The 27,080-nt window shown below is 38.8% G+C and overlaps 2 protein-coding genes across 3 annotated transcripts in view; both read right to left on the bottom strand.

Moving 5' to 3' along the window:
* Tmlhe (trimethyllysine hydroxylase, epsilon) overlaps window positions 1-22,961 on the bottom strand; it is a 54,719-nt gene extending 31,758 nt beyond the window's left edge. For both annotated transcript variants that reach the window (XM_028888558.2, XM_028888557.2), the window contains exons 1-2: window positions 22,943-22,961; window positions 10,688-10,869 (exon numbers count right to left, since the gene is read on the bottom strand). In XM_028888558.2, the coding sequence (XP_028744391.1) occupies window positions 10,688-10,868 (181 nt within the window). In that variant the 5' untranslated portion in view covers window position 10,869; window positions 22,943-22,961. The remainder of the gene's footprint in view (window positions 1-10,687; window positions 10,870-22,942) is intronic.
* On the bottom strand, window positions 15,783-16,283 carry LOC114706232 (translation machinery-associated protein 7-like). The gene has a single exon (XM_037199380.1). The coding sequence runs from the start codon at window positions 16,225-16,227 to the stop codon at window positions 16,033-16,035; it is 195 nt and encodes a 64-aa protein (XP_037055275.1). The 5' UTR covers window positions 16,228-16,283; the 3' UTR covers window positions 15,783-16,032.
* Window positions 22,962-27,080: the final 4,119 nt, after the last annotated feature.

Here is a 27,080-nt window from a genome sequence, read left to right on the forward strand (position 1 = left end):
TATAAAAACAGCATGGTACTGGCGCGCGCGCACACACACACACACACACACACACACACACACACACACACAGATATATAGACCAATGGAACAAAATAGAAGACTCCAACATGGGTATATGTAATTATAGCCATCTGATATTGACAGAGGGGCAAAAAACATACACCATGGGAAAGACAGCATTTTCAACAAAATGATGCTGGAAAAATTAGATGTATACTGTAAAAGAATGACATTAGACCCCTATCTATCACTGTGCACCAAAACTAACTACAAGTGGATCAAAGACCTCAATGTGAAACCTGAAACACTAAAACTGTTAGAAGAAAATATAAGCAGTACCTAATTGACATAGGTGTAGGGGAGGTCTTTCTGAATAGGACTCCATTTGCCCAGGAATTAAGGCCAACAATTGACAACTGGGACCTCACAAAACTAAAAAAGTACAACTAAGGAAATAATTAATTGAATAAAGGGGAATCCCATAAAATGGGGGAGAATTTTTGCCGCTATACATCTGACAGTGGGTAAATATCCAGAATGTAGAAAGAACTACAAAAAGTGAAGAAAACAAAGAACCCAAGTAAAACAATGGGCTATGGATCTGAATAGAGAGTTTTTTTTCAGGGTTGTATTTATATATTCATACATACATATATATGTATACATATAATAATAATAATCAAAGAAAAAGAAGCCATCAATTTGAGAGTGGGGGATGAGAGAGGTATTGGAGGGAGGGCACCTGGGAGTACTTGGAGTGAGAAAAGAGAAGGGAAAAAGTGGTACAATTCTATTTTAATTAAAATGTATTAAAATTAAATGATGAAAAGCTTTAAAAACAACAGTAAAAGCAATAAAGCTTTTGTTTAAGAAGTAAAAGAAAACTACTCCAATTAATTTGAAGTTATAAGGACTAAGTAAAAAAGATAGCACAAGAACTCAATCTTTCCTTGTAGTGTAGAAGCTGCAGGGCTCCAAGCATGGCATACTTTTGTGTTTTCTCTTTCTGACTCTTTCTCCAGGCCAGTGTGGTCCCCTTCTGTTTCATGTAGACTATTCACGTCTTTTCAATACTTCTAGCTTTTGTTTTCTAATCCTTTTTCCCCATTTATTGAAAATAGATTTTTTTCTCACATAATATATCCTTATTATGGTTTCCCCTCCCCCTGCTCCTCCCTCTAACCACCTCTCCCATCCAGCCTACCCTCTTTCTGTCTCTCATTAGAAAACAAACAGGCTTCTAAGGAATAATAATAAAAATTATTATTAAGATAAGATAAATAATGTAAAACAAAAACTAATTCATCAGAACAGGACAAAACAAACAGAAGGAAAAGAGCCTAAGAAAAGACACAAGAAATGGATACAGATGCAGAGACTTACTCACTCGTACACTCAGGAATCCCATAAAAACACCAAACTGGAAGCCATAATATATACACAAAGGACCCATGGGGTAAAAAGATAGAGGAAAAACATAAGTAAAATAAAAGATAAAAAAATTTTAAAATCCCTGACATGACATTATGAGACAAAAAAAAATCTCTAAAGATGCCATTGAGTTCATTTTCTGTTGACCCTCTACTGCTGGGCATGCAGCCTACCCTTAAGAGTAGTTTGTTTCCCCAGTGAGACTCCTTTAGAGAAAACTAATTTCTTATTTGCAAATGGTTATCAGTTGGCGACTGCTTCAGGGTTAGGAATGAGGGCATGTGTCTACTTCTCCTTTCAACTGTAGGACCCCATCTGGTGTAGACCCGTGCAGGCCCTGTGCATGCTGCCCCAGTCTCTGTGAGTTCATATGTGTGTCAATCCTGTTAATTTAGAGGGTCCTATTGCCTTGGTATACTCCACCTCCTCTGGCTCTTACATGCTGCGGGCCGCAGGAATATCATAAGAACTCAGCTGGTTATGGCAAAGGCACTACCTGGAGGGATCAGGGAATTCCTCCAGAGGAAGCCAAATCCCAAGGAGTTTTTGGTGTTACTTGGCTTGTTATATATCAGCTGTATTCTGTTATGAAAATCATGTGTGACTTCATAGTTTTTCCAATTGACTTTCCCCTAAGAAGGACTAACAGTGTAGATTGATCACTCTCTGGACATACACATTCCAGGTATTTGGAGAACAGCCTCAGGAAAGGCTTTCTCTGGAATCAGATTATCTCCCTTAGCCACTTTCAAAGACTACAGGAAACACCACCCAGGTGGGCGCCCATTGTTAGTCCCAGGTGGACTAACAATAACAGCCCACATGCAAGTCTCCTGACTTACGGAAAATTCCACAAGGAGACACCGCCTAGGAGAGGTGGACGTTAAGTAATAGCTTTACACAATTTAGCTCGGACCCTCCCTTCATATACCGGGACTTCCAGGGCACAGGAGAGAGAAGAGAAAAGAGAATGGAAGAACTAGATGGGGAACGAACTGAGATGGGGAAGAACTAGATTGAAGGGCTAAAAGAGAGGACTAGAGGAATGAGATGGAAGATGAGGAAGAGCCAGATGGGGAAGAACAAGATGGGGAAGAGCCAGATGAGAGAGAAGGAGACAGGAGAGGAGCTGATAGGGGAAAGAACTAGATAGATGAGAACCTAGAAGGGACAGAACTATATGAAGGAATTAAGATAGAACCTAGAGGGGGCAGTAGATAAATATAGAGAAATCAGGCAAGAAAGGAGCTAGACATGAGAACAGAACTGAAGCTGTGTATAAATGATGTTATGCCAGAGGAATTAAAGCAAGTGGACTATAGAGCTCGGTGTGCTGAGATTCTATTTCCTGAAAATAGTCCTCGCCGTTAGTAGTTCTCTCTCCTGAGGCCCTGGGATGTATAATATTGAGGCTGGTTCCCCTAATATTATACACGACTTACACTCTTTCTGTCTCCTCTTCTGAAAGGAAGCCATAATATATACACAAAGGACCTGATGCACACCCATGCAGGATCCATGCTGCCTCAGTCTCTTTGAGTTCATATGTGTTTTGATCATTAGAGGGATTTGTTTTCTTGGCGTTCTCCATCCCCTCTGGCTCTTAAAGCTTCTCTGATGGTATTTGTGCAAGGCACTTATGTAGCTAGAGTTTTCCAGTCCTGCCTGGCCCATGGTCAGGATAAATCTCTCTCAACCTGCTAGTCCCACAGCCACTCAGACCCAACCGAGTAAACACACAGAGACTTATATTGCTTACAAACTGTATGGCTGTGGCAGGCTTCTTGTTATCTAGTTCTTATATCTTAAATTAACCCATTTCTATTAATCTATAAGTTGCCACATGGCTCGTGGTTTACCGGTATCTTTTACATGTTGCTTGTCATGGCGGCGGCTGGCAGCATCTCCCTGCCTCAACCTTCCACTTCCCAGAATACTTTCTGCCTGGCTACTGACCAATCAGTGGTTTATTTATTAACTGATCATAGCAACACATTTAACATACAGAATACCTCACAGCACACTTATCTTTGAGTATAGCAGGATGTCATTAGGAGTCATTTTATTGCTATGTTTTTTTAGTAGAAGAGTAATATTTGGTTTTGCCCTAGGTCCTGGGCTATCTAGTCTCAGCTTCTTGGTCATCCCAGCATTGTTGGTTATAGGTCTATCTTGTGGAGTGGGCCTTAAATCAAATCAGATATTGGTTGGTTAGTCCTACAAGATTTATGCCACCATATCTTGCAGGCAGGACACCATTGTAGATCAAAGGGTGAACAGAGTTTTCAAAAAAATAAAAATGGCTAAGCAGTATCTCAAAAAGTGTTCATCCTTCCTAGAAATTATGGCAATGCAAATTAAAACAGCTTTGGTATTTCACCTTACCCCAGCCAGAATAACAAAGATCAACAAAACAATGAACAACAAATGCTGGTGAGGACGTGGGGAAAGAGAAACCCTCATTCACTGTTGGTAGAATTGCAAACTACTGCAGCTGCTCTAGAAATCAGTATAGAGAATTCTCAAATAAGCCAAAAATAAGTCTACCGTATGATCCATATTACACTCCATCACTGTTAAGGCAAGGCCTTTCCTTTCTTGTTTATCCCCAAGATTACACATTAATATAAATATTCCAAAATTTAAAAGTCCTATAATATTTAAAAATTAAACACTTAAAAATTGTCTATAAAATATCCAGTCTCTTTTAAAATCCAAAGTTTCTGTGCAATTCCAAACTCTCTTTAAAAGTTCAGTCAAACTCCAACAGTATAAATAATTCAACATCCAATATCTGGGATCCACTCATGATCTTCTAGACTCCTCCAAAGGCCTTGGTTCATTTCTCTAGCTTCGCCCTGTGTAGTGCACACAGCTTGTTTTGTAGGCTCTGGCTGACTCCTCTTCACTATTGCTGTTGTTATTGGTGGTCATCCCATAGTATTGGCATCTTCAAAATGCTGGGGTCTGTTGCAGCAACTGGGCTGCATTTTCGCCAATAGCCCCTCCTGGGCTCTATCAGGGACTGCAGCCCTGTCACTCAGAGCTTCTCTCCATGACCCCTCATGCCTTCACAACCAGTACCATCTGGGTGACTCTTAAACTATCAAGTTTGGCTACCAGCACAAGGTACAACCTTGTTCTCCTCTGGAACACAGATCCTGTGTGCAGACCCTGTGATAACACTTTCAAGAAGTCTTAACCTCAATGATGCTGGTCTCTTCCTAATCACAGCCAATTCTTCAGCTGCAGCTGACCAAACACCACAGATTCTTTACACAAATGGCCTGATAGAGTCTTTGCTTTCATCTGAAACTTTAAAGCCAGGCTTTCATTGTTTGGACTACACTCAACATTCTTTATCTTAAAGACTCCTACAGAACAGCCCACTGAAGTCTCAACACTCAATGGATTTTCTAGCCCAAAGATCCAAAGTACTTTTATAATCCTCCCCAAACTTACATGGTCAAGTCTGTCATAACAACACTTCACTCCTGGTACCAGTTTCTTTCTTAGGGTTATCACTGCTGTGATGAAATACCATGGCCAAAGCAACTTAGGGAGGAAAGGGTTTATTTGGCTCACTTTCACATTACTGCTTATCATTAAAGGATATCAGGACAGGATCTCAAACAGGGCAGGAACCTGGAGGCAGGAGCTAATGCAGAGGCCATGGAGGAGTGCTGCTTACTGGCTTGCCTGCTTACTTACAGAATCCAGGACCACCAGCCCAGAGGTGGCACCACCCACAATGGGCTGAGTTCACTGTTAATCATTAATTAAGAAAATGCCCTACATGCTTGCCTACAGCCCTTAAGGAGACATTTTCTCAATCGAGTTTCCCTTCTCGCTAATGATTCTAGCTTACATCAAGTTGACATCAAACTAGCCAGCACAGTTAGCTAAGTCCTCATTGCCTCCAACTGTCACTTTTCTTCTTCATCAGAGCTAACTCTCTAAGGCATGGGTCTGTAATCCTGGCACTCAGGAAGCTGAGACAAAAGGATCTTGAGTTTGAGGCCAACCAAAGCTACATAATGAGTGCTGGGTTAGCTTTGACTACAAAGTGATACAATGCCTTAAAAATGATAGATAGAATGCCGGGCGGTGGTGGCGCACGCCTTTAATCCCAGCACTCGGGAGGCAGAGCCAGGCGGATCGCTGTGAGTTCGAGGCCAGCCTGGGCTACCAAGTGAGCTCCAGGAAAGGCGCAAAACTACACAGAGAAACCCTGTCTTGAAAAGCCAAAAAAAAAAAAAAAGATAGATAGATAGATAGATAGATAGATACATACATACATACATACATACATACATACATACATATGTAGATGCATAGATAGATACATAGATAGACAGGCAGACAACTAAGGAATTCCTGCCATTTGCCACAACAGATGGCTCTACAGGATATAATGCTTAATGAAATAAGTCAAGTATGGAATGAAAAATGTGGTTTGATTTCACATATTATGTGGAAAATAAAAAATTCAACTATACAGAGATAGAGGATAAAGAAGTAGTTACTGGGAAAAAGACAACTGGGGAGAAATAGGAAATATAGATCAGGAGATATACAGTAGCAGAGGAGTAGGATGATCGAGACTATAAATTTAATGTACAATGTGAGTATAGTTAATAATAGTTTATAAATGTTAATTTGCTTAATAATCATTTTATTGTCTACATGTATCTCATAATACCATGTTACATTAAATATACACAATAAAATTTATTTTAAAAAGAAACATTTGTTCAAGAAAATATCTACTGAACTTTAGGTAGTAAAAGCAGAAACATGTCTGTTTTAGACATTCCTTATTCCTACTCTAGCTCCATTATCTGTATATCTATAAGAGTAGACAAACCAAGAAAACCAGCAACTATGCTGTCAATGTGAACTAACTTGATTTGGAAAAGAGTTCAGTGTAGCCGAAAGTTGCCCAGTCCTGCTCAGTACCACAGCTGCCATTATTATAATACTCACTAAGAGGCTTGATATTAATTATTTATCAGGACACAAGGAAAAGTGACTGCTGAACCCTGCCAAGACAGGGCAATAACGGTCTTTCAAAATATTCTGCTTCTGAAAATGGTCTGTCAGATATTCTACACGTATAGCTAGAAGTGGATGCCCCAACACTACAGAGGAACTTTGGGTGACTGTCCAGGCAGCCAGATGTCTCTGTCATTTCTAGAATTTGGAAGTTGCTTGCAATGCGCTTCTGGTTTACTCAGATAATATCCTTCTGGGGTCTTTGCTGGAGTTGAAAACAAGATAGTTATAATTACAGTTTTCCTTGGTTACAATAAAAGGTGAATTAGACATGAAACTTTAGACTTACAAATATAGGATAGATAATAGAGTATTTTCTTTAATTTTACTAAATACAAATAGACTAAATATTATAACTGTAATTCTTGCTTGATAACTGATTTGTTATATGTAATTTTACTATGTTAAAATGAAAACCTTCCTTTTTGATTAGACAGAAAAGGGGAAATGCTGTGGGATGGTCTTTCTGTATGCTGTGAATATGTGTTGCTAACATTGGTTAATAAAGAAGCTGCTCTGGCCTATGGCAAGACAGGCTATAGCCAAGCGGGAAATTCAAAGAAAGAGCCAGGAGGAGGGAGGAGTCGGAGCAGATACCATCCAGCTGCCCAAGGAACAAGATGCCAGCAGACCAGTAATGCCGCAGCCATATGGCAAAATATAGATGAATAGAAATGGGTTAATTTAATATGTAATAGCTAGCTAGCAATAAGCCTGAGCCATAGACTAAACGGTTTGTAATTATTAAGCTTCTGAGTGATTATTTTAAAAGCTGCTGTAGGACTGTGGGACTGGGCAGGACAGAGAAAAGTGTCTAACTACAGTTCAGAGAAGCTCATGCCCTGGGTTTTGTGGAGGCAAGAAACACACTAAAAGAATACCCAGAAATCTAACAGGGTGAACCAGAGAATGAGGTAGTTATAAAGGGTCTTGAAAAGCTCCAATGTGCATTTTGTGTTTGGAAAGATGCATACTTCTGCAAGTCTGTATGCACACTGAAAAAAAGATGGAAAATTGCAAGTGTATTCTACTTGTCCCTGGAAGAAAATGAAGCATTGTGCAGGCACAAAGAAGACATGAGAAAATGAGAACGTAAAAACTGTGAGAGATTTGTAAATGTGAATATTTAATGTGACTCAATTCACACATATATCTATTGGCAAAGGGCATAAACATTGATGGTTTAAGGTTTTTTAATAATGACTTTTGAATAACAGTTGGGATGCTATAACCTATTCCAGGGATTCTCAATCTCAGAACTATGATACATACACTGAAAGTTTTGCACTCTCTAATTGCTCATTATATATATCCTACAGCCTTACTTAATGTATTAGTCATTCAGTATTTGTGTGGAACCCTCATGGTTTTCTATATGCAAAATCATACCTTCATTTCTCTTTTTCATCTAATTACCCTGGTTTGGATTTCTAGTCCTATATTCAATAGAAACAGCAACTGTGACCTTTCTGTCTTGTTTATGATCTTAGAAGAAATATTTCAACTTAAGACCTCCAAATAGTCAAAACAATCTTGGCCAGAAAGAACAAAAGTAGAGACATCATACTACCTAATTTCAAAAGACATTACAAAGCTACAGTAATCAACACAGTATATATAACTGCTATAAAAATAGACAAATTGACCAATGGAATAGAGAGCCATTGTTCTAAAGTACACATGAAAATCCCCCAAGATATACCACATTCTGAGATATAAAACAAAGCTCAAAAAAGGTTAAAGGAATCTAAAGACAGAATGTTTTCTCAGTATAATAGAATTAACTAGAATTAAATAGCAGAAAAAATACAAAAGTTCCATGCACTTAGAAATTAAGCTATAGGCATTTAAATATACTATTTAACAGTTTCAAGTAAAATAAAAACATTCTGAACTAAATGAAAATGAGTATACAGTTAACAAAAAAATTTAGAAAGCATTAAAGTAGTGGTTAGAAGGAAATATATTGCAATAAATACATACAGTAGAAAAGGTCTAAAATTAGTAGCCTAAGTTATAACATTAAGAAATAGGACAAGAGCAAATTAAACTTAATGAGCAGTCTAAAATTGGCAAGAAACAGATTGAAAATGGGAGACAAGAAATTCTATGAACCCAAAAATGACTTCCTTGAAAGAAATCAAACTGATAAATCTTTAGCCATGTTAATCAAGATAAAAGGGAAAAGAAACAAATTACCAACATCAAGAAAATTAGCTTGATGCTGATTAGCTACAAAAAAGTCAGGAAAAATATTCCATTCATATTAGCTCCTAAAATAAAATAAAATACTTAGGAATAAATTTAACCAACAAAGTAGCATCTCTGTATTCAAAACTATAAAATGTTGACAAAAGAAACTTGAGAAGACAGAATAAATACATTTTTGGAGCATCTATAGTCATTGCAGATATAGTCAAGTTTAAAAAGTTATAATAGCCGGGCGGTGGTGGCGGACGCCTTTAATCCCAGCACTCGGGAGGCAGAGCCAGGCGGATCTCTGTGAGTTCAAGGCCAGCCTGGGCTACCAAGTGAGCTCCAGGAAAGGTGCAAAGCTACGCAGAGAAACCCTGTCTCGAAAAACCAAAAAAAAAAAAAAAAGTTATAATAATTGCCATCATTATAAGAAGAGGCTGACTTCAAAATAATGTACAGAACTATATGAAGATGAAAGCAAGGATTGAAGTGATGCTTTTATAAGCAAGCAAGCAAACAAACCAAAAAGCCAAGAATTGCTGGCAAGTGAAAGAAAACAGAATAGGTTAGGTAAAGGAAATTCTTTCCTAGAACTTTGAAAGGAGTGCAGCCTTTCCAATACTGTGGTTTTTCAAAGACCCTTAAAATTGTGAGAAAATATATTTTCATGTTTCATTCAATCTGTTGATCTGTTTACTGCTCTAGTTAGCCGTGTCAACCTGGGAGAGTGGGCCTAAAAATGAGGTGCTCTAAAGTCTTATGCAAAAGCCAACTTTATTCAGAACATCAGATAATTTATACTCTGAGGGTTAAGAAGGCTCACCTGAGCAAAGTATACAATTACAAGGACAAGTCACATATGGCAAAAACGTTTTTTGTTTTTGTTTTTGTTTTTGTTTTTGTTTTTTTCAAAAGGTGGATGAGTAACAACAGCTGAAATAAACTCACACCTATTCACTACACCTGGTAGGGGCACCAAAGCACATTCCAAGAACAATTCTGTGCTTTTGAACAAACTGAGGTCACAAAACTTTTGTTTTCTTGGAGTTTTCTCACAAGCACTCAGAATTTCCCTTACACGACTCCATTCTTGGACTGTGTTCTGACAATATCCAGTTTGAAATCCTTTTAGGAGCCTTAGGAATCAATACAAGGGGCAAAGCTCTCTCTACCCCTTTACCTTGTAGTACTTTCTGTGGTTGTAATATTCCTAGTCTATGTGCTTTAAACACTTTTCCATGAATATTGAGTGTAGATGTAACCAACCGTCTTATTAAATAAGAAACACAGAAACAATGTAAAAGAGAAAGCCGAGAGGTCAGAGCTCAGAGCTAAAATCTCACCCTCCTCCTGCTGTCCCAGCTTCGCGAAAGAGACTCTATTTCCTGTCTGTTCGTCTATTTAAAGTATTTTGTTCTGCCTTCTCATTGGTTGTAAACCCAAACACGTGACTGCCTCGTCACTGTCTGAATGTACAGCCCCCTAGGTCTTAAAGCATATGTCTCCAATGCTGGCTATATCCCTGAACACACAGAGATCTATGGGATTAAAGGCGTGTACCACCACCGCCACACTCTTGCTATGGCTCTAATAGCTCTGACCCCCGGGCAACTTTATTTATTAACATACAATCAAAATCACATTTCAGTGCAATTAGAATACCACCACAATTGAGGCTTTCTTTTTTTTCCTAGAATGATACAGGGTATGGAGTTTGGCTGGAGCACTGCAGAGTTATCTGTTACTAAGCTGGGATTTTAGAGTTGCCTGAGATTTTGTCTTTCTGGTGATTTCTACAATAATCTTGGAGCTAAGTCTCCAGATAACATTCCAACTCTACTGAAAGCATGCTCAAACTACACAAAAAGTATTTTTTGTGGTACAACAAAACAAACATTTAACAGTATTGAGTTGTGTATTTAAATGGTTAATATGTTATATTTTATGTTATCTATTTTTACCATAATTAAAAAATAATAGTATTTCCTCACACATCTCTTACCCAAATGATCTTCACGTTGGTGCCAAGTACAATTCACAGACTTGGAAGCTGTATGGCACCAATGGATGGATAATGAAAATAAACTTTTAAAGTTGGACAGATGAAGAGCTTGACCTATGTCTCCTCTCTTCATCAAATTCTGGAGCCTGCTTTGTAGGTGCAACAACTTATGGCACCACATCCTAGAAGACAAGAGAGAGTAACAATATAACATAAATTACGAGGCCATGGAAATAATGCTACAATGATAACTACAGCTATAAGTATTATAAAACAATAGGTTTAATGATCTCAATTAGACAAACCAGATATCTGAAAAGCATAGTTATTTTAATTTGTTGTATGGGAAGAGAGGGAGAAAGCCATGTAACCAAGATAAATCTATGAGGCTCTTGATGTGAACATATTTAATGATCTGACAAGTAAGTAGTAAAGTTACTAAAAACAAAATGCTAATTTTGAGTGGACTTGTGTATATATGTATGTGGGTTTGATAATAGGGACTGAATTTTATGCTGATTTATGGGATGAAACTAATAACATAAAAAGCCCATAGCTAGAGACTCAAAAGAATTTAGTGATTTCTTGGGAGGATTGTGAAATAAGAGGCTACGAAGTTGGTAACTAAAGTTAAATTTATTGAGCTTTTGTGGATGAGAGCAAAGAGGAGAATAATAAAAGGCCTCTATTGATATACATATGGCTTATATTTATTTTCTTCTCTGTTTCTTGTTTCTTACCTCCTGCAAACAGGTATTATCTATGATGGGCCCCATAAATGAGAGATGGATTTTCTATTTTTAAAATGTTGAAAAACACAAAAAAGGAATGCAGATTAAGTTAATATGTGATTTGTAAAGTCTAAAATATTTTCTGTCTCTTCAAAGAAAAAATCCTAACCCACAGTATAATACTTAGTTTTTACTCAAATACACCCTGCAACATAAAAATAAGTCCTTCCAAATCCACTCTTAAGCAGCTGTAAATTCATTCATTTTGCCCAATAAATATTAACATATATTAATTATATATATATATATAGAGAGAGAGAGAGAGTGCATCTATATATTATATATTATATATACCAGAATTCATCTCTCTCTGCTTGCTTGCTCCTGATATCAAAGTTATAATTAGTTGCTACTTTTGCCAAGCCTTCCCTATCACGATGGGCTACCTCAAACCATTAGCCAAAATAAATCCTTCCTTTTAAAAGTTGTTCTGTCAGATATTTTGTCACAGCAATGAGAAAAGTTACCAACACAACCAGGTCACTTAGGAAAGAGGAACTGTTGGCCCCATATTCCATTTCTATTGTTTCTTCAATATATAATGTCTTCTGCCATGTGATGATAGAACAAGAAGACCTTCACGAGATATTGCCCTTCCACTGTGGACTTGGGAGCCCTCAGAACTTTTATTAAATTAATTAATAAGTTGTTTTTTATGCTACTACAAGAGCATTTAGGAATTTGAATTTGCAGTTGATAGTATATATAAAATACAACAGATTTTTGTATTTTGACCTTGCTAAAATCACTTTTTCTTCTAGTAACTGTTTTTGGAGATTTCTTAGGATTTTCTGTATAAGGGATGACATGTATGAACAACAGTTTTATATCCTGCTTTCTAAACTTTGTGCCTAATATTTCTGCTTCTTGTATTCTTGTAAATTATAATATATGTTAGGAATTCAAGTACAATACTAAACAGGAATACATGGCTTATCCTGTTTCATTTTTAAATAAAATTTTATTTTTGGATTATTTTAAAATTTAGTGTAGGCGAACTTCAAGTACTATATTGAATAAGTATGGGGAGAGTGGACAGCCTTGCCTCGTTCCTGATTTTAGTGGAATTGCTTTGAGTTTCTCTCCATTTAATTTGATGTTGGCTGTTGGATTGCTGTAAATTGCCTTTATTATGTTTAAGGAGATTAAGGGGATACAAATTGGAAAGGAAGAAGTCAAACTTTCCCTATTTGCAGATGACATGATAGTATACTTGAGTGACCCCAAAGATTCCACCCAGGAACTGATAAAGCTTATAAACACCTTCAGCAACATAGCAGGATACAAGATCAACTCAAAAAAATCAGTAGCCCTCCTATATACAATGGACAAAGAAGCTGAGAAGGAAATCAGAGATACATCACCCTTTACAATAGCACAAATGACATAAAATACCTTGGGGTAACACTAACCAAGCAAGTGAAGGACCTATATGACAAGAACTTTAAGTCCCTGAAAAAAGAAATTGAAGAAGATGTCATAAAATGGAAAGATCTCTCATGCTCATGGATAGGCAGGACCAACATAGTAAAAATGGAAATTTTACCAAAAGCAATCTACAGATTCAATGCAATCCCCATCAGAATACCAACACAATTCTTCACAGACCTGGAAAGAATAATACTCAACTTCATATGGAAAAACAAAAAACCCAGGATAGCCAAAAGAATCCTGTACAATAAAACAACCTCTGGAGGCATCACAATCCCTGACTTCAAGCTCTACTATAGAGCTACAGTAATTACTCTATAGTAGAGCTTGAAGTGCCAACAGGTATTGGCATAAAAACCAATATATGGACCAATGGAATCGAATTGAAGACTCTGATATTAACCTACACACCTATGAACATATAATGTTTGACAAAGAAGCCAAAAGTGTACAATGGAAAAAAGAAAGCATCTTCAACAAATGGTGCTGGCATAACTGAATATCAACGTGTAGAAGGCTGCAAATAGATCCATATCTGTCACCGTGCACAAAACTTAAGTCCAAGTGGATCAAGGACCTCAACATAAATCCAGCTACTCTGAACCTGCTAGAAGAGAAAGTAGGAAGTAGTCTTGAACGCATTGGCATAGGAGATCACTTCCTAAATATAACACCAGTAGCACATAAACTGAGACAAACAATCAATCAATGGACCTCTTGAAACTGAGAAGCTTTTGTAGAGCAAAGGATACTGTCAACAAGGCAAAGCGACAGCCTACAGAATGGGAAAAGATCTTCACCAACCCCACATCTGACAGAGGACTGATATCCAGAATATATAAGGAACTCAAGAAATTAGACATCAAAACGACCAACAGTCCAATTGAGAAATGGCTTTAGAACTAAACAGAATTCTCAACAGAGGAAACTCAAATGGCTGAAAGACATTTAAGGAATTGCTCAACATCCCTAATCATCAGGGAAATGCAAATCAAAACAACTCTGAGATACCACCTTACACCTGTCAGAATGGCTAAAATCAAAAACACTGAAGACACTTTATGCTGGAGAGGATGTGGAACTAGGGGAACTCTCCTCCACTGCTGGTGGGAATGCAAGCTTGTACAACCACTTTGGAAATCAATATGGCGCTTTCTTAGAAAATTGGGAATCAATCTCCCCCAAGATCCAGCTATACCACTCCTGGGCATATACCCAAGAAATGCTCAATCATACCACAAGAGCACTTGCTCAGCTATGTTCATATCAGCATTGTTTGTAATCGCCAAAACCTGGAAACAACCCAGATGCCCTTCAACTGAAAAATGGATAAATAAATTGTGGCACATATACACAATGGAATACTACTCAGCAGATAAAAATAATGACATCATGAGGTTTGCAGGCAAATGGATGGATCTAGAAAAAAATCATCCTGAGTGAGGTAACCCAGACTCAGAAAGACAAATATGGTATGTACTCACTCATAGGAGGTTACTAGATGTGGAACAAGGATGACTGGACTGCTACTCACATCACCAGTGAGGCTACCTGGAAAACAGGACCCCAAGAAAGACACGAGGATCACCCAATGATGGAGAAATGGATGAGATCTACATGAATAACGTGGACATGAGTGGGAGCAATGAAGGGCGATGGTTGAGGGAAAGAGAGCGGGAGATCCCACCTGGATCAAGAACAGAGAGGGAGAACAAGGAATAGGAGACCATGGTAAATGAAGACCACATGAGAAAAGGAAGAAACAAAGAGCTAAAGAGGCCCACAGAAATCCACAAAGATACCCCCACAAAAAGACTGCTGGCAATGGCCGAGAGACAGCCAGGACTGACCTACTCTGGTGATGGGATGGCCAAACATCCTAATAGTTGTGCCAGAAACCCCATCTAAGGACTGAGGAATCTGGATGCAGACATCCACGGCTAGGCCCCGGGTGGAGTGCCGAGAGTCTAATTAGTGAGAAAGAGGAGAGTGTATATGAGTGAGAATTGTTGAAACCAAGGTTGGATAAAGCACAGGGACAAATAGCCAAACGAATGGAAACACATGAACTATGAACCAAAGGCTGAGGGGCCCCCAACTGGATCAGGCCCTCTGAATAGTTGAGACAGTTGATTGGCTTGATCTGTATCTAGGCAGTGGTACCAGGTCCTGGGCTCATTGCATGAGTTAGCTGTTTGAAACCTGGTACCTATGCAGGGATGCTTGTCTCAATCTGGGAGGAGGGGACTGGACCTGCCTGGACTGAGTCTATCAGGTCGATCTCAGTCCTCAGGGGAGGCCTTGCTCTGGAGGAGGTGGGAATGGGAGGTGGGGTGGGGGAAGGGGAGGGGGCAGGAAGGGAGAGAACAAGGAAATCTGTGGCTGTTATGTAGAACTGAATAGTATTGTAAAATAAAATAATAAAAAAATTTAGTGTAGACGAATTTCTAAACAGACTTATTAAATAAGAAACACAGAGCCATATACCGGGGTGAAAGCCATAGAGATCAGAGAAATGGCTCTGTGTTTCTTATTTAATAAGACTGTTTAGAAATTCATCTACAATTTAGAATTATTTATTTTACTTTATGTGCATGAATCTTCTACCTGTATGCATGTATGTGTACCTTGTTTGCAGATATGTGAGGCATGTTTATCAGGCATTTTATCAAAATATTGATTTCACAAAATAAATTACTAAGTGTTATCTCTCTAGCTTTTTTTTTTTGCCTTTTAATGAGTTGGTTTAATTAATTCAAAGTGGTACAGAATTCAGAGTACAACAGAGATGAAACAGCTCCGGTAGGATTTCAGACTGAGTTTACTTTAAATTCACAGCTGAGGTAGGAATTGCTGAACACTAGAGACAATGAGCCATTGTATTATTTATTATTATAATTTTTTTTTTTTACAAAAGTTTATTACAATGTACAACAGGCTCCAGGATAACACTTCATCTAACTATAGGTGGCAAAGATGTTATAGTAGGGAATCCAGATGTTTAGCAGGCTCCAGGGTAACACTTCATTCTAGCTGTAGGTGGTAAAGATGTTATGGCAGGGAATCCAGATGTTTAAATAGGAATGGAAGAGGCTCACCGTCATCTCAGATATGAGGAACAGCTTACTTTTTGCCAGATTTCTTAATTCCACCTGTGGCCATGGGTCCCTTGCCCGCGGCCTTGGCTTTTAGCTCCTCGAGTTTCTTCTGCTCCTCCTTCTGTTTCTGCTTGAAAGCCTTATCTTCCTCGTCCATCTCCTTGGCCTGCTTCTTGGGCTGTTTCAGGGGCTTCTTTTTGCCACCTTCGCGGCCCGACATGGCGCCTACAGACAGCCCCTTCACCAGACCCCGAATCTCTCTAGCTTTATTTAAAAAGTTATGCAAAATATTGGTAATGTCTCTTCCTATTTTTTTGAGATTTTATTTATTTTTATTGTATAGGTATTAGCATTTTGTATATGTATTGCCTGTACTGTGCATCATATGCATGCAGTACATATAGAAGCCAAAAGAGACTATCAGATCCTCTAGAATTGGAGTTACAGATGTTTATGAGTTGTCATGTGGGTTCTGGTAACTGCACTTGGGTCCTCTGAAAGGGTAGCCAGTGCTCTTAAGCACTGAGCCAACTCTTCATCCCCCATATTCCTTCCTTCAATGTTTAGCAGAGTTTCCTAGACAAAAAACTAAATGCAGGAGGACAAAATGACTCAGCTGAGTTTGATCTCTAAGATCCATATGGTGGAAGGAAAGAATCAACTTTCTCAAGTTATCTTCTGACCTCCACATACATGTTGTGGCATATGTACATGTACACATACACATAAAATAAGTAAAACACAATTTTAAGAATTAAATGTAGGGCCAGTAAGATGGTGCAGTGTGTAAAGGCATTTATTGCCAAATCTGAAGACCTGAGTTAGATCCTCAGGACACATATGTTATCAGGAGATTCCTGCAAGTTGTTCTCTGACCTTTACATGTGCGTATATGTGCGTGCATAAAAAAACCAAAGGCATCCAAAATCCATCCAATGAAATAATAGAAAAACAAATCTAGAGAATGAAAGGGACATCCAAAACAAGATGCACTTATAATCCCAAATAGTCATAACCAGAGAAAGGTCTTTCTATGACATATTATAGTCAAGATGTCAAAAATACAAAGCAAATCTATAACATTAAAGGCTATAATAGAAAACAAAGAAAAGCACTTATTCATCTACAAGGCAAGCACATTAGAATAGTATACATCTCATCAGCAATGCTAAAATCCAGGAAAGCATGGAATGGTATAGCCAATCCTTAAAAGTAAACAATTGCCTATCAAGATTGCAATATTGAAAAAACGTACTTTTTGAGTTTCATATAAATAGGAAAGTTTATTATAGATTCATAAGTAGGAGTAAAAGAAGGCAGGAAAGAGGGAGGGAAGAATGTTTATAGAGAACAGGGCTCTTGCATAAGAGGAGGGGTCCTAGGAGATAGGATACTATCAAGCTGCTGGGGCCTTTTTGAAAAGGACTGATGGCAGAAACAAGGATGAAGTATGGGGAGGGGTATGAGCTGTTGTCCCAGCAAGGTGTTTAGGTGCCTCCTCTCATGTAGTCACATAGAAGCTTTAGGCAAAATACTCACTTAGGAGATAAAAACAAACAAATAAACAACAACAACAACAACAACAAAACCAAGAACTAGAACCCTCTTCTGGCATTTCTCCAGTAAGGGCATTTTTGGAACTGCTGCTTTGAGGTCCTTACCCTACCAGACCAGTTTCTGTCTCCTCATCATTCTCCTCATCTAAAGAAGTAACCCTGAAATCAATTAGGAGTCAGACAAGGGATCAGAGCCCACAAATACTTCAGCAATTCTGGTGTCCAGTAGTACGGGACCAAGGACAATTTTAGTTTATGGCCAAGGGCATGAATTAGAGCCCCTACACCTAAACTGTCTATCCTGTTTTTTTTTTTTTTTTTTTTTTTTGTTTTTTTTTTTAAATCTCCTGTCCTCATCATTCTTTCCTCTGAAGAAGTAACCTTAGCTGCCATTAGGGAACTGGGGTCATGATCTACTTGGCCTTTTAAAGCTGAGTAGGGTTGTCAGGTGCAGCAGTTTTGGTACTCCTGCAGTGGGTCTTTCCAAGGGACCTTGAATGTTCATCAGTGGTTTTATTTGAATAACTATCAGATGTAGGGTGGAAAGGAAGTCCTTGGCTGGTGCCTGTAAAGAGATATAAGAAAGTAAAGACAAGAGTTATTAGCATTCCTGTGAAGTTGAAGCCTGGATTGCCTTGGAGACCCTGAATTGTGGGAGATGCCAGAGCCGTGAAATGCCTGTTGAGGAAAGCTGCTAACAGGGAGTGGAACCAGGCCAAGAGAGAGAGAGAAGTGTGTTGCAGTCAACAAAGCTGAAAGGAGTCTGATATCTGAAGAGCATTTTGACATCAGACATGGAGATGCTGAGTTTGGAATCTGCCCAGCTTGTTTTTGGTTTTGCTTTGGTCCAGTATTTCTTCACTATGTTTCCTTTCCTCCATTTTGGAACAGTAATATATATCCTATGCCATTATATGATGGACGTATATGATCTGTTGTTTTCATTTTGATTGCACAGGGGTTACAGTTAAGTGATTACATGAATCTCAGAAGAGACTTTGAACTTCACACTTTTAAACAAGTTTGAGAGTTTAAACAAGTTATAGACTATAGGAACTTTTGAAGTTGTACTAAATGCATTTTGCATTATGGTATGGCTACAAGCCTATGGAGGCTAGTAGTGGAATGTGGTGGTCTGAATAAAAATGGCCCCTATAGGCCAATGAGAAAAGGCACTATTAGAAGGTGTGGCCTTGATGGAGTAGGTATGGTTGTGTTGAAGGAAGTGTGCCACTGGGGCATGGGGGCTGCACTGAGGTTTCAAAAGCTCAAGCCAGGCCTAGTGCTGGGAGGCCCTGCTGGTCAGAGGTTGCAGTCTACCATGGCCTGGCAACTCTCTCTGAGCTCAGCAACATGGACTACGCCCTCCCCCTGGGAGAAGGCACCCTGTTCTCTACCTGACCTTATTTGGAGACTGTCTCTAGGCCCAGATCCCTGACTTATTTATAGTGTGGATGTAGCAGGAAATCTTAAAAGTTCTTATTAATAAAATCAAACCCGAGCCAAGTTATTGGGGTCCATGCCGGTAGATCAGAGAGACAGAACAAGCCACAGCTATCTCACCTTGCCAGTTCCTCAGCTGGTCCTGTTTCCTCAGACTGGAAGCTGCTGTGTCCTCATCCCAATAGCTCTCAGCTGAACTGCTGCTCCAAAGCCTGAATGCTTAACCAGCCCAAAACTTAACCAGCCAAAAGCTTAACCAGCCAAATGCCTCTAGTTTCTCGTCCTCACGCCTTATATATCTTCCTGCTTTCTACCACCACTCCCTGGGATTAAAGGCTGGCTTTCTGGGATTAAAGGTGTGTCACCATGCTTGGCTATTTCCAATGTGGCCTTGAACTCACAGAGATCCAGAGGGATTTCTATCTCTGGAATGCTAGGATTAAAGGTGTGAGTGCCACCATTTTCTAGCCTTTGTATCTAGTGGCTGTCTGTTCTCTGACCCCAGATAAATTTATTAAGGTACACAATATTTTGGAAAACACAATACCACCACATCTCCTCTCTTTTTGTCTAAAATTAAAAAAAGCTTATAACTAATACAAGAAAAAACTATCCAATAAGTATATACAATATATACAGCCAAAACTTACATTAATGATGTCTAGTCCATTAACATGACAGATTCATATGAAAACTCCATTATATATATTAACAATGTCCAGTCCAGTAACATCTGATAAACTCAGACCAAAAAATTTTCATTACTTATCTTATTTAAAACAAGTAGTTCCTTTTAAAAAGTAGATTCCATAATCTCCCTTTTTATCTTATTATATCCATATTCTCTCTTTTTTCTATTCATAATACATTCAGTAGTCTACCTTTTGTCATTTTTATATCTTCCCTTTTTCTTCAGTGTAGATTCAATGATCTACCTATTTATCCTATTATTTCTTTATCTTTTTTCTCAGAGTAGATTCGATGATCTATCTCATATCTATATTCTCTTTTTCTTTTTGCTTTCTAGGGGTGAAGATATCTTTAGGGAATCTTGAAAAGAAAAATTTTGGGTTAATCATCAAGTCCTGTATCATTTGTCTAGTCTCTGCATAATAGGAAAGTTCAGGGCTTGTTTCAAGTCCTTGTTCAAGTAGTCTGTCAGGCTGGATCATCTCAGCTAGCCATCTCAAAATTGTCCTGAGCAGTTTGTAGTCCAAAGTCGATCTTTCGGTGTTAATCAGCTTAATGGTTTTACCATAGTCCTTTTGAAGATTTCAAAGTTGCTGTTAGGTGTGATCATGGTTCCATGCAGACTTTTTTTTTTTTTTTTTGTGCCTCCTCTGTGGTTTGGAGCAATCATAGTCTGATAAATGTCTGTCTCTCGGAACCATGAACATTCTTCCCTAGAACAGAAAATCTTCACAACAATTTCTCCCCACCATTTGTCTTGCCAAACTTTCCCAAACTGACCTTTGCCGATGCTTTCTTGTAACATGATGGTCCTGGCAATTCTTCTCTGAACCAGCAGCAGTAAACCCTTAGTCCCAGGTAGCAGCATCACCGTAGTCACCAACATGATGAGAAGGAGCTGGCAACGTGGAGCAGTAGTCACTGCTTCCATGGTCCCACCACTGTTTGTGGCTCAGTCCGGGCCAAAGCTTCTACCAAACCTCCTAGGCCGGCCTCAAACTCGGGATCCTCCTGCCTCTGCCTCCTTCAGCAAATCCAACCAGCGTGCGCCACCACAACTGGCTGAGTGTAGCTTGGGTCTGAGCTGGGGCTCACAAGGCCACAGGCAAACAGCTTGTTCATGAATTCGCAACACGAACGTTGGGCGCCAGATGTAGCAGGAAATCTTAAAAGTTCTTATTAATAAAATCAAACCCGAGCCAAGTTATTGGGGTCCATGCCGGTAGATCAGAGAGACAGGACAAGCCACAGCTATCTCACCTTGCCAGTTCCTCAGCTGGTCCTGTTTCCTCAGACTGGAAGCTGCTGTGTCCTCATCCCAATAGCTCTCAGCTGAACTGCTGCTCCAAAGCCTGAATGCTTAACCAGCCCAAAACTTAACCAGCCAAAAGCTTAACCAGCCAAATGCCTCTAGTTTCTCGTCCTCACGCCTTATATATCTTCCTGCTTTCTACCACCACTCCCTGGGATTAAAGGCTGGCTTTCTGGGATTAAAGGTGTGTCACCATGCTTGGCTATTTCCAATGTGGCCTTGAACTCACAGAGATCCAGAGGGATTTCTATCTCTGGAATGCTAGGATTAAAGGTGTGAGTGCCACCATTTTCTAGCCTTTGTATCTAGTGGCTGTCTGTTCTCTGACCCCAGATAAATTTATTAAGGTACACAATATTTTGGAAAACACAATACCACCACATGTGACCTTGGATGCAGTTCTCTGCAGAAGCTTTTCTCCCGCCCTGCCCCCCCCCCTATATGGTAATTATACATTGTGCTAGGAACATTAGGATAGGACTATGCTTCCACATATGATAACTAAGACTTTTGTACTAGGAGCTTTATGATAGGAGTGTGCTGTTTAATGCAAATTAGGTGATTCCCTAGTTACTGTTCCCAATCCTATATATTCCCTATACTCTGGGATAAAGCTGAGCAGATTCACCTAAGTTGTCTCCCAGAGAGTTGTCACTGTCATGTTCACAGGCTTTCCAAGGCTTTCTATCATTACTTCTGCCCCTTGTCCTTGTGGACTGGTGGCCAACAGGCTGCAAAGAAAAGGGAGAGCCACAGCCTAGTGGCTCAATGTCTTTTCCTGCTGCCTGCTCATCCATATGTAAAACTCTCAGCTACCTCTCCAGGACCATGTCTGCCTGCATGACACCATGCTTCCTGTCATGATGATAATGGACTTTTAAAACTCTTAACTGTAAGTTGGTCTCAATTAACTGTTTTCCTTTATAAGAGAAAAACAGGGTTATTAGCATTCTAAATCCTATGCAGAGAACCAAGAGAGGCCCAAAGAAAGGATATTTTAAAATGTCAGAATTAAAGTTCATTAGCATCTCTTGATGGGCTCAAAACATCTATTCATGGGACTCTTCTCAAGGGTTTTTCTTTGGTCTCCAAGGCTGGGCTCCTGAGTGATAAACTCAGGATTAGTTTTCAGGCATTTTGATAGCTGTTGGAGTGGCTGGTATCAGTGTAAAATCTTTCTCAGGTAACTTCTAGAGGAGGAGAGAGAGGGTAGATTTAGCCATCATTTGACTTTTAAGTTAAAACAATAGTAGGAACGTCTCTCTTGGCTGCAAGGTCATAATGTTCTATATCTGAGCAGCATCTTCCATATCAAGAAGAAAATCCTCAATGAGAAAATATTGCCTAAATATTATCTCATACAGATTTGTGATCTCATGAACTGCTAAAAAAAAAAAAAAAAACAGTCATTTTCATCTTTGGTTATAATTTCATGTTTGGTGCTTAAGGCCATGAAGATGACAAAAATTAACCATTTTTTTTCTTTTTGGCTATCAAGGCCAGTTGAGAATGTTGTCCTTAGGAGTCATTTTATCTTGAAAGGAGCCTCTAAAAAGCACACAAAAATCTGTTGAGAATGAGCCAAAGGCCTCACTGGACCATTGACTTTACTTGGAAGCATCAAGTACATATCCCTCTGTGTTGATTCTCTTCATAAATCTACTTTTAAAATAGAGATACAGATATGCCAGACAAGAATAACCTAAAGCAATTTATGACCAGCAAGCTTACAGTAGTGTGTAAAGGACCCTCAAGCATAAAAGAGAGTCTCAATCACAAGGGCACAAAATAATAAATTTTATGATGGGAGTAGACGAATTACTAGCTAAGAATCCATTAGGTCTGTCTTAGTTAGGGTTCTCATTGCTGTGAAGAGACACCATGACCACAGCAACTCTTATGAAGAAAACATTTAATTGGGGTGGCTCACTTACAGTTTCAGAGGTTCAGTCCATTATCATCATGATGAGGAACATGGCAGCATGCAGGCAGATGTGCTGGAGTAGGCAACAGGAAGTCAAATGAAACACTGGGCAGTATCCTGAGCATAAGAAACCTCAAAGCCTGGCCCACAGTGGCATACTTCCTCCAACAAGGCCATACCCACTCCAAAAAAGCCACACCTCCTAATAGTGCCACTACCTATGAGATTATAGGGGTCAATTACGTTCAAACTACCACAGTGTCTAACACAGTACTGTAGCAAGTCTTTCTCTGTACTGCCAGCTCCCAAATAATGACATGGAGACTTATTATTAATTATGAAAGCTCAGCCTATAGCTTAGGCTTGTCCCACTAGCTCTTATAACTTAAATTAACCCATTTATATTAATCTATGTTTTGCCTCATGGCTTTTTACCTTTTTTTTCCATCTTGCACCACCTGTTTCTTCTCCAGGTCTTCTGGTATCTCTCCCATGCCTAGATTTATCTCCTTTTCTTGTCTCTTTATGCCTGGAAGTCCTGCCTAACCTCTTCCTACCTGGCTATTGGTCATTCAGTTCTTTATTATACCAATCAGAATGTGCCTTGGCAAAGACACATACTCACAGTGTACAAAAAGATTATTTCACAACACAGTAATCCAACAAACTTTTAATACTAATAGGGGAGAAAGAAAATAACAACAACAACAACAAAAACAACTCAAGCAAACCAGAAAACCAATCCCCCAAACATAGAAATTATCAAAACTCAAAAATAAAAATGTAAATGATTTTAACTCAATAAAAGATACAGACTAGCTGACTGGATTAAAAAACAGGATCCATCTATCTATTGTCTCTGAGAATATCCCTCACTGGGAAAGATACAGAATGAGAATGAAAAGATAAAAATCAACCTGTTAAGTAAATAGAAGCTAAAAACAAGCTATTGTAGCCACTATGATATCAGAAAAAAAGTAGGTTTCAAACCAAAATTAGAAGAGATAAAGAAACCATATTTATAAAGAAAACAATCAAGAATATACAACAATCACAAATATATGGACTAAATGTTGGGGTTTACAATTTCATAAAATATCAATGAATATAAAATCTCAGAGGTACTCTAAAATAATAGTAATTTTACACTCCATTCTCATTTACAAATTGGTCATACAAACTAAAAGTTAACATAGTTCAAATGAGCCTAACACATGTATACTGTGTATTCCATCAATAGAAACAGAATATACATTCTTCTCAGTAGAACATGGATTATTCTGCTGAATATTCTATGGAAATTTCAAAGAAATTCCTAAATTCAAATAAAACTGAAAGCACAACTTAACAGAACCTTGTTTATATAACAAAAGCATTTCTAATAGGAAAGTTTTTGAGTGCTTTCATTAAAAATCAGAGAATCTCAAAAAAATAATTTAATGATGCATATCAAGATTTCAGAAAAACAAGAACAAGTCAAACTCTTTGGTTATATTTTGTATATGCTCTAACAAATAAAGCTTGCCTGAAGATCAGAAAGCAAAGCCAGCTACTAGTTACCCATAGACGCCAGGCAGTGGTGGCACACACTTTTAATCTCAGCACTTGGGATCTCTTGCCTTTGTTCCCAGTACTTGAGAGGCACACACACCTTGAATCCTGGAACTAGTGAGGTTGAGACAGGAAGTGATATGGCTGGGCAGAAAAAGAAATATAAGGCAGGAGGACACAGGAGCTCAGTCTTTTCAGGTGAGGAGTTGGTGAGGTGAGAGGTGGCTGTGACTTGTTCCTTTGTCTCTTGATATTTAACCTGATATCTGGCTCCAGGTTTTTATTAGGACCTGTGGTAATATTGTGTTCCCCAAAATATTGTGCACCCTAATAAACTTATCTGGGGTCAGAGAACAGAACAGCCACTAGATACAGAGGCCAGAAAATGGTGGCACTCACATCTTTAATGCTAGCCTTCTGGAGGCATGAATCTCTGTGAGTTAAAGGCCACATTGGAAACAGCCAGGCATGGTAACAAAAGCCTTTAATCCCAGGAAGTGATGGCAGGAAGCAGAAAGGTATATACGGCATGAGGACTAGGAACTAGCCTGGTTAAGCTTTTAGGCTTTTGAGCAGCAATTCAGCTGAGATTCATTCTGGATGAGGACTCAGAGGCTTCCAGTCTGAGGAAACAGGATCAGCTGAGGAACTAGCGAGGTGAGGAAGCTGTGGCTTGTTCTGCTTCTTTGATCTTCCAGCATTCACCCCAATACCTGGCTTCAGGTTTGATTTTATTAATAAGACCTTCTAAAATTCATGCTACACCTGACACCCAACGTTCATGGTATGAATTCACGAAAAAGCTGCTTGCCTGTGGCCTTTCGGGCCCCAGCTCAGACCTAAGCTACCCTCAGCCGGTTGTAGTGGAGGAGCACTCTGGTAGGATTTGCTGAAGAAGGGAGAGGCAGGAAGATCCTGAGTTGAGGCCAGCCTGGGAGGCTTGCTAAGAAGAAGCTGTGGCCGGGGCTGAGCCACAAAAGGTGGTGGTGGGACCATGGAGGCAGCGGCTGCTGCTCCGAGTTGCTGGCTTCTTCTCATCATGTTGGTGACTGCGGTGATGCTGCTACCTGGGACAAAGGGTTTACTACTGCTTGTTCAGAGAATAATTGCCAGACCATTGTGTTACAAGAAAGCATTAAGCATTGGCAAAGGTCAGTTTGGAAAATTTGGCAAGACAAATGGTGGAGAGAAATTGCTGTGAAGATTTTCTTTTCTAAGGAAGAACACTCATGGCTCCAAGAGACAGACATTTATTAGACTGTGATTGCTCCAAACCACAGAGGAGGCGCGCGCGCGCGTGCGCGCGCGCACACACACACACACACACACACACACACACACACAAATTCTAAAGGGAACCATGACCATGCCTAACAGCAACTTTGAAATCTTCAAAAGGATGATGGGACCCCACAAAGATGATTCCACATGGACTATGGTAAAGCCATTAAGCTGATTAACACCACATAAAGATCAACTTTGGACTACCAACTGCTCAGGACAATTTCGAGTTGGGTAGCTGAGATGGTTCAAATTCACGACTACTGGAGCAAGGACTTGAGACAGCCCTGAACTTTCCCATTATGCAGAAACTGAACACATGATACAGGACTTGACAACTGACCCAAAATTTTTCTTTTCAGGATTTCCTAAAGATGTCTTCACCTCCATAAAGCAGGAAGTAATTTTAAGAAAATGATGCCACATTCCCAAGATGTGGGATGGGAGGTTTTGGTTGTTTAATAAGTTATGGATATTGTCATTGTTTATGATGATTGGTTACAAGTTGTTAATTGTTAATGGTCAGGAAAAAGGCTGAACAAGGAGATTAGATTCAGAGTTTTTGTTTAAAAAAGAAAAAAGAGAATATAGATATGAGGTAGATCATTGAATCTACTCTGAGAAAAAAAAGATGAAGAAATAATAGGATAAATGGGAATCTACTCTAAAAAGAAAAAGGGAAGATATAAAAATGACAAAACACAGATTATTGAATCTATTATGAAAAGAAAAAAGAGAATATGGATATAATAAGATAAAGAGGGAGATTATTGAATCTACTTTTTAAAAGGAACTACTTGTTTTACATAGGATAAGTAATGAAAATTTTTTATCTGAGTTTATCAAATGTTACTGGACTGGACATTGTTAATATATATAATGCAGTTTTTTGTCTGAATCTGTCAAATGTTAATGGACTAGACATTTTTAGAAAAGAAACTCACTAAAGAGGTGTAAGTGCATAAATTTGAAAGATATAAGTAGTTCTGTTAGTAATATAAGTTAGGATAGAAAGTGAATCAAGTACATTTTGGACTTACCAAAATCGGATAGATAATAGAATTATTTTCTCTGAGTTTGTCAAATGCAAATGGACTAGACATTGTTTAAGTATTTATTGCTTGTATATATTGTATATCGTTATTGTACTTATTAGATATAGTTTTTCTTGTATTAGTTATAAGCTTTTTAAATTTTAGACAAAAAGGGGAAGTGTGGTGATATTGTGTTCCCCAAAATATTGTGCACCCTAATAAACTTATCTGGGGTCAGAGAACAGAACAGTCATTAGATACAGAGGCCAGAAAATGATGGTA

This window comes from Peromyscus leucopus, chromosome X (genome assembly GCF_004664715.2).
Source record: "Peromyscus leucopus breed LL Stock chromosome X, UCI_PerLeu_2.1, whole genome shotgun sequence".
Lineage (NCBI taxonomy): Eukaryota > Metazoa > Chordata > Mammalia > Rodentia > Cricetidae > Peromyscus > Peromyscus leucopus.

Coding starts and splice junctions, on each gene's coding strand:
- LOC114706232 (XM_037199380.1), bottom strand. CDS start 16,227: ATGTCGGGCCGCGAAGGTGGCAAAAAGAAGCCCCTGAAACAGCCCAAG.